Source organism: Melitaea cinxia, chromosome 10 (genome assembly GCF_905220565.1).
Source record: "Melitaea cinxia chromosome 10, ilMelCinx1.1, whole genome shotgun sequence".
Classification (NCBI taxonomy): Eukaryota; Metazoa; Arthropoda; class Insecta; order Lepidoptera; family Nymphalidae; genus Melitaea; species Melitaea cinxia.
In genome coordinates this window covers 7,310,640-7,319,503 of record NC_059403.1, presented here as the reverse complement: position 1 = coordinate 7,319,503, position 8,864 = coordinate 7,310,640, and the positions used below count along the sequence as shown (strand labels likewise).

The 8,864-nt window shown below is 32.3% G+C and overlaps 1 protein-coding gene across 1 annotated transcript; it reads left to right on the top strand.

Moving 5' to 3' along the window:
• The first annotated feature begins 244 nt into the window (after positions 1-244).
• Positions 245-7,653, top strand: LOC123657224. The gene is made up of 4 exons (XM_045592800.1): positions 245-1,217; positions 1,437-3,100; positions 7,194-7,337; positions 7,453-7,653. The coding sequence occupies exons 1-4, from the start codon at positions 245-247 to the stop codon at positions 7,651-7,653; spliced, it is 2,982 nt and encodes a 993-aa protein (XP_045448756.1).
• Positions 7,654-8,864: the final 1,211 nt, after the last annotated feature.

The window sequence follows — 8,864 nt, the reverse complement described above, 5'->3', positions numbered from 1 at the left end:
ATCGGATTATATAAAACATATTTACATTTCAATAATTTTAGCTATATTTATTTAAAGTTTCTTGGTATTAATACTACAGGTTTATATACTACATATTTATATTTCAGTAATTTTAATTATATTTATTTACAATTTCTTAATAACCGTGTTTTTATCTACATATTTACATCAGTTATGCACACTATTATTACTTATATACATAGACAAATATTATACAAAATTATTACATTAATATTATTGAAAAATGGCGAACAAACTTCTTAGGGTTGGGCTGTTTAATGCAGGCTCCCTTGGCACAAACCACGATAACCTTGTAGCTACAGTAAGCCGGCACTGTGTAGACGTTTTAGCGATTAATGAAACATGGCTAAGAGTAGGCGAGGAAGGACGTGCCCCAAGTGTGGCGGGATATTATCTACGCCATAGACCCAGAGCACAAGAGGTACGCTCGCGGGGTGGTGGTGTAGGTTATTATATTAAACGTGGAATTAATGCGCGTACTTGGGACCATCCTGTAGACCCACTACATAAAGCAGTAGAACAGATGTGGTTGACCTTAACAATTTGTGGGAGAAAAATAGCATTAGGTACAGCATATCGTCCCCCTTGGTTAGATGTGGATGTTTTTTTAGACGCTCTCACAGACACCATTAATGCAATCCCCGGTCATGACTATTTGGTCTTGGTTGGTGATTTTAACATTAATATGCTTAGTCCTGAAGAAATAAAAACAAATAAGCTGTCAACATTTTTAACATGTCTAGGACTGAGCCAGTTGGTGTCAGCACCAACTCATTTTACTGAAACTTCACAGACTCTGATTGATGTTATTTGTTCAAATCTACCAGCTAAAAATATTTTTGTGGAGCATGTGGGGTCACTGTATGGTCATTGTTTTGTGACATGTGAGTTTAATATTAAATCTGAGAAAATAAAACCATATTCTATGACTTATAGACCTATAAAACACATTGATACAGATAACTTTAACTTAGACTTAGAAGCTATACAATGGAGTCAGATTTCGACACTTGATGATGTTAACGAGATGGTTAACATATTCAATCACAGTGTCTTGACTCTATTTGATACACATGCACCATTACTCTCCACTGTTATAAAGACTCACTCCTATCCGTGGATCACAGATACCATAAAATTGATGATGAAACTGCGTGATAAAGCCTCTGCAGAATATCATAAAACAAAATCTGATAGTAAAAAAGAATATTATAAATGTTTAAAATCTACAGTAAATAAGGCACTATTTAATGAAAAATCAGCATATTACAAACATAATATTAATAACAAAATTAACAACCCTAAATTATTATGGAAAAATATAAAAACAAGCATTTTACCTAAAAAAAATATAGATCTGCCCCCCCACTTCAACGATCCCAATGTAATAAACAACCACTTCATAAATGTTCCAGGCTTGCCTTACACTCTATTTTCCTATATAACTTACTTTGAATTCCATAAATTTAGCGAAGCCACATTTCATTTGAAGACGGTTACAGTAAGCGAAATTATTAATATTATAAAATCATTGAGATCTAAAGCAGAGGGATGTGACTCAATAAATCTGGAGATGCTTTTGCTAACGATGCCTGATACATTGGAAACCATCACTTCTATAGTGAATGCATCTATTGTAACCTCAACCTATCCAGATGTTTGGAAAACGGCAGTGGTGCGACCGCTCCCGAAAATTTCAAACCCCACAGATCTTAAGGATCTGAGGCCAATAAGTATTCTGCCATGCCTATCGAAGATACTTGAAAAGTCAGTATCGAAGCAAATAACAGTTTACTTAGAAAAAAACCATATGTTACCAGAGGTCCAGTCAGGTTTTAGAAGGGGTCGCAGTACTGTCACAGCACTGCTTGATGTGACTGATAATATTTTACAATCACAGGATCAGGGGATGTGCACTCTCCTCGTACTGCTTGACTTCTCACGGGCTTTCGATTCCTTGAACATAAATCTCCTCCTGTCCAAATTGAGTTATTACGGTTTTGACAGTAATGCCATACAATGGTTTCACAGTTATCTCAGTGAACGCTATCAGTATGTCAAAATAACTAAGCATGATGGTACCTCGCTCATCTCAGATAGAATGGCAATATCCAAAGGCGTGCCGCAGGGCTCTATTTTGGGACCCATATTATTTTTATTGTACTCAGCAGACATGAAAGATCATATAATGCACTGTAGATATCATTTTTATGCTGATGACACCCAAATATATATCTCTTGCAAACCATCTGATATTGACATTGCAATTGATAGACTAAATGAAGATCTGAATCGGATTGTGCTATGGTCCAAGAGGAATAGCTTAGTTTTAAATCCAAATAAATCCAAATATATGATTTGTGGCACAAAATCTCAAATATCAAGGCTAAAACATACAAATAAAATATTATTAATGGGTCAACCTATTGAAAGGGTGTGGGAAGCACGTAACCTTGGCTTACAGATGGACTGTAATCTTAGATTTGAGAATCACATCATTGGACTAGTGAGAGATTGTTTTTACCGCTTAAAAATTCTTTACAATGTGAGAGATCACCTGGGAGTAGATTTACGTATTCGCCTTACTGAGTCACTGATATTGTCCAAGTTGAATTACACAGATATTGTATATGGACCTCGTTTGACCGCCAAAACACAGAGACTTGTACAGAGAATCCAGAATGCCTGTGCTCGCTTCTGCTTCGATATACCCTTTAGAGAACACGTTACTCCTTACTTAAATGTACATTCAATTTTAAAAATGAAACACCGTCGCAAATTTCACTTAGCTTGTCTTCTTTTCGATCTTTTAAGGCGTAAGGAGCCGTCATATTTGTATGAAAAGCTCACTTGGATGTCAAGCCATAGGACTTGTGAATCACGACAATGTTCCATACAACTTGTTGTACAAAAGCACAAGACAGCCTCTTTCAGGGGCAGCTTCCGCTATGCTGCCTCCAGGTGCTGGAACAACATACCCCCACCAATTAGGAATACACAAAGTTTTCTCAAATATAAATTAAAACTGAAAGAATATATTTTACATTGCCAGCAAAGCCAGGAAAATTTTGTGCACGATGTGAGTGTAATTTGATTTTTGTTGTACTGTACATTATCAAGGCTTATTGAATTGTGATTGATCCGATCGGTACTACATGGCGGACTCGTATATAAATTGCTTTGTAGTTTGTACTGATTGAGATATCTCGAGTCAGTGAGTTGACGCGATTTACAAGATGGCCGTTACGATTAGGTATTTATTTTAGCCGATTACTACGTGTCAATCCCTATCGTTAAACGTTTCGTTTCATGCCTGTAATTTTAGGTTATTATTTTTATTTTTATTTATTTTTTTTCTGTACCTTTTTCATTTTGTTTAAAACGTAAAAATGCATATTTAAATACAATTTCAATCTAATCAAGTATTACTGTTTGCTTTGGAAACTAATTGGTGATTTTTAAAAAAACGTATATTTATCCGATTTGTTGAAATTAGTAAGCGTGTATTGGAACATATCAAATGTCACCGTACCTATCCTATGTGAAATGGATTATGGATAACCTATTATTTATTTTACCTAGCAAGCGTTATTTATGTTGAAAGAATATTTTTATTACTTACTTTAGAACTCAAATATAAACAAAGCTGAATTATACTCTAATGTGTCGGAATAAGAACGAAATTCCTTTCAATGTCCAGAGCATTTCACTTTGCCGTATAATATATTAGTCCCATGTATACTTCACTATATCCATTTAATTTTCATGTTTCTTTTTCTGTATTCCGATTCTGTATGGTATGTGGTGTTGGTGCGACCGTGTTGTCACCCGACGGCTCAAGCGGAAGATCGGCGCTGACAGCTCTGCCAGCATATGCCGAGCTTGAGACCGGGTTTGCAATATCCTTATTGTATAATTTTAAATGTTTAACTTAATGGATATGTATTATTGATTTGTGTGGATGTTGCAAATAAAAAAGTATTATTATTATTATTATTATTATTATTATTAATCTTGGTCACTCTAGCGGTGAATTTAAGATGCCCTTATTAATTTACTGGAATAAATAGGTAAATTATACTTGAAAAATTGAAGAGGGTTCTTTTTGCATATTAAACAGGTAAGTCAAGGACCGACCGGTAGGACAGCGTCACATTAAGTCTTAGACTCTCAAACGACATTACCGATAAATGATTTCGACGTCATTGTTGTTAGAATATATCTAGGACTCAAAATTTCAGCGTCATCTTTTATTCCTACCCAATATTCACAATTTTACTCGTGTTTTGTATTTTAATAGTGGTGTAATTTTAGCAGTGGTACATGTGCGTGTATAGTATGGTTACTCCACTCTTGATTGAATTTAATAATGTAAGTATTGGAACTTATGATGGTCTACAACCGAAGCATCTTAAAAAGCTATTATTAAATATATTCTTCACTAGATGTGGCCCGCGGTTTCACCCAGGTTAATTTAAGAGAAAAGGGGTCCTAAAATATTATATAGCCTTCCTTGATAATGGGCTATCTAACACTGAAATAACTTTTCAAATTGGACCTGTATTCCTGAGAAGAGGTCACGTTCAAGTAAACAAACAAACCAACTTTTCAGCTTTATAATATTAGTATACATATAATTGGTAAGTTAATAATAATATACAATGCTAATATTATGGTTTAATTTGGAGTTAAACAAAAATTAACACATTTTTCCATTATGTTAAACAATGAGTACTCTAAAGAGCTACAGGAATAAGATAAGTAAGTATATACAGCCTTATTTCTACGCTTAGGATCTAAGCTTTAGTGATTATAGCAATTATAACTTATTTGCTAAATAGCCGACGAAGCCTTCTATATTACGAGAAACTCCTATATTTACTTTATCCCTTAGCTAAACGTTACATTATCAAAATAAAACGATCTTTAATCCAATTTATATTAAATATAATCTAACACAACTCTTGAATTTATCTATACAAATAAATAAAATTGGAGTGTCTGCTTGTAATATTAAAATAACTGCTTTTTACTAAATGAATATGGATTTATACACGGCACATATACCAATATAACATTTTTTATAATTTTTGTCTGTCTGTCTGTCTGTTTCTCTCTGTGTCCGGCTAATTTATGAAACGGCTGGACCGATTTTGACGGAACTTTCACAAGCAGATAGTTGATGTAATAAGGAGTAACTTAGGCTACTTTAGGCTGGGATAATTGTGGTAAGTTGGTAAGGTCGAACCCGATTCCAGTGAATAGAGGTGCAGTGCAGGGATCCATTTTGGGTCAGCTTCATCCTGTTTATACATCAGACTTGGTCAATTGCATTAAATATTTCTTTCATACATATGTATACAGATGATACGCAGATCCTAATGAAATTAAATGCAGGTTTTAATGTAGATTTGAGCAAAAACCTAAATGACTTAAATGAAGATCTGGCATCCATTAGTAAATAGTCTCATAAACATGACCTTATTTTGAATCTACAAAAACGTTAATTCACAGTTTTTGATACAAAAAGACAAATCGATATAATATCTTAATGTTGAATTTGAAGGATTTCTAAAAATAGCCAATAGTTACGCTTCGCTTAAAATGCTTTATAAGTTAAGACCATTTTTGAGTGCTTTTGTTAGAAAGAAACTTGTGTACGCACTAATACTGTCCTACTTGGATTATTGTGATGTAATTTATGGGTGACTATGGGCAAAACACATGAGTTCACGTTATTTTTGGCGTAAACTTGTGGAGGCCTATGTCCAGCAGTGGACTGTATAGGCTGTAATGAATGAAAAAAAAAAATGAATGAATTTATGGGTCATGTCTTTTAAAAGAAACTGAAGCGAAGATCCAAAAAGTACAAAATTCCTGTATGCGTTTTTACAATAATATTCCTTGTGGATCTAATAGTTTTAATGTACTAAATAAGAAACATAGACGTGCTCTTAAATTGAATACTATAGTATTTGATCTGAGAAAGCACAATAAACCATCATACTTGGCACAGAAACTGAAGTGGCTAAACGCATCTGACACCGATAATTATCGGTCATCGTGTATTGCAAACCTTATTGTGCCTCAGCCGTGTTTAGACGTATTTAGAGGTAGTTTTCGCTTTGCAGCTTCCTAATGTTGCCAGCGTAACGCCGAAATATCGGAGTTTCGAAATTTTAATCGTGCTATGTGTCAATCTTTGGAAACTATTTCAGTCTTTGGAAACTGTTTTAATCTTTAGAAATTGTTTCAATCTTTGGAAACTGTTTTGATGATGATTTTCTAAATATGTGCTATTTATAAAATAATTGTGTTTGCTGGCAAACGAAAAAAAAAACCGACTTCAATTACATCGACAAGTGATACAACGTAGGTAGACGAAACTACTAAAAACTAGTCAAGTAAATACGCATTATCATATATCAAAGATTACTCCAAAAGTTGTAATCAGATGTTGATGAAATTTTAATGTGACCACATGATAAACATCGGCTTTCAATTAAATTAAAAATCGTCAAAGTGGTACACCCAAAAGTTATGTGGATTTTCGAGGGATTCGCTCGATTTCTCCGGGATTCCATCATCAGATCCTAGTTTCTTTATCATGGTACCAAACTTAAGATATCTCCTTCCCAACAAAAAAAGAATTATCAAAATTGGTTCATAAACGACGAAGTTATCCCCGAACATACATTATATATATACGGTCGAATTGAGAAACCTCCTCCTTTTTGAAGTTGGTTAAAAATATGAGAAACAAAATTCCATTTACTAGATTGCAAATCGATACCTTTGGGTAGAAAGGTCGTATAAACCATTTTGGCCAAATTGAGTTATATATACCATTTTTCTCAGAATTTTTTTCTCTATCGATCTGTATATACGAAATGCAGAAATTCGCACAAAAATGGTTAATACGACCCAGAAATTTTCGATCATAGTCTCTAAAAAAAGGTAAATTTTCAATGTAAAAGCCGAATGTTTTTTTTTGTAGTTTTGTTATGATGTAATGACCATAATTTATATTAACTCAGGGCGCAAAAATAGTCGTTAATTGTAAATGGCTTATACGCCCTAACGTAACGTAACCATCATATATTGAGGCTGCAAGAAAAAATCCTAGGCCTTATAATGTTAATGTAATGGAGTATTCTGATTTTCTCAATTAGAATGAAATAACTGCTGCGACATTTACAAATGAAACTTCTAAAACACTGAAAATGCGAAACATCCGAATCATTACGTTGAAGAAAAAGAGTCCAAATGAAATGTACGTTAAATACTCAATGAAAGAAGAGACGTCACCTGATAAAGTAATATTATTTAAAAAATCTGGCAATAAAGAAAAATCTTAAGGTAGGTAAAGGAAGATCGAAAAGCCGTACGATACTACCCGAACAAGGTGTAAGCAATGATACACATGAAAAGGTAATGACTATGTCCCCAACTGCACTTTACAAAAACAAATTGCAAATATCAGACGTAAAATATAAGGATTTAAAACGTCTATGTGATAATGGAATTATACCAAAAAGGTACCACCATGATTATTTTAACTTACCCCATGGAAATGTGGCTGACTCTCTTACGCTGACCGACGAAGAAGACGAGGAAGAGCTAATTGAATAATACATTTATTATTATAAAAGAATAATAACTTTTCGTATTTACGTAATTTCACATTTCATTCGTTAGCAAAATAATTATTATTTAGTAAAAAAAACAAGACTGTTAAATAATTGTATTCTTTGTCACCTAAATTTATTTTTTGAAAATGTGTTTGTCAATTCATAATTTATTTTAAAATATTTTATAATAATAATTAAAATAATTTATAGTAACAATTCATAAGTTATTTTAAACTAATTATGAATACAAATTTATATAATAAATAAGTTACTTTTTAGTACATAAGTTGGTCACGTTTAGTGCTTGATCGTTTTTTAATTATTCTTATTAATTGTAATTTAATAAATTACTTAGTAAGTAAGCCTTAGAACAAAGGCTTAATACAATAATTTATTGAATTACAGTTAATTATGTACAAAAATTAAAAAAAAACTATCAAGTCATAATTCATAAAATGATTAAAATGCCTGATTACTTTAATTTAGAAGAAGTTTGAATATTTTTTGTTTTTTTTATGGCTAAGTAGATTTTTTTATTTCACTTTTCAGTGTGTTGTTATAATTGTTTTTTTAATTTAAAAATGTTAAACCTGTTAGATATGTTGTACCATTATTGAATTAATAGTAAATGTTGCTTAGAAGGTATTATAATACCTAATAAATGTTGATTTCGTATTTCAGGTAGTTTTATTTTATTTGAATCGACCATTATTGAGTATTAGAATAATAATAATTGAGTTATTACTAATTCTGGGAGTAACATGATTGTTTATTAGTCAGAATTCAATTGATCTATGATTATAAATGGTTTTTAATACAAAAAAAAACTACATCTATGGGTTTTTACGACAGTAAATGTGACCATAAGCTTAGCAAAAATGGATATACGACCTATATAGTTTTTTTTAAGTACATTTTCATGGGGTGTATTAACCAAGAATTGATTTTTTCTTAGACGTAAATCCAAGCTAACTTTGAAACTATAGAAGATAGATAGGTTTTGATGATTTAACCGTTTTCATTCGAGAATTGTAAGAACCTTTCTCATATATCATTTTTTTATAAGTTCAAAAACAAAAAAAGTATGAATTTTTATGTAAAAAAAAAATCGTTTTTCTGCTCTCCTGAAAAGTCGGGTTTTGGTTTATACGACCTTTCTACCCAAAGGTATCGAAATATTTGACGATATTTTGTAAAAGAATATTTCACTTG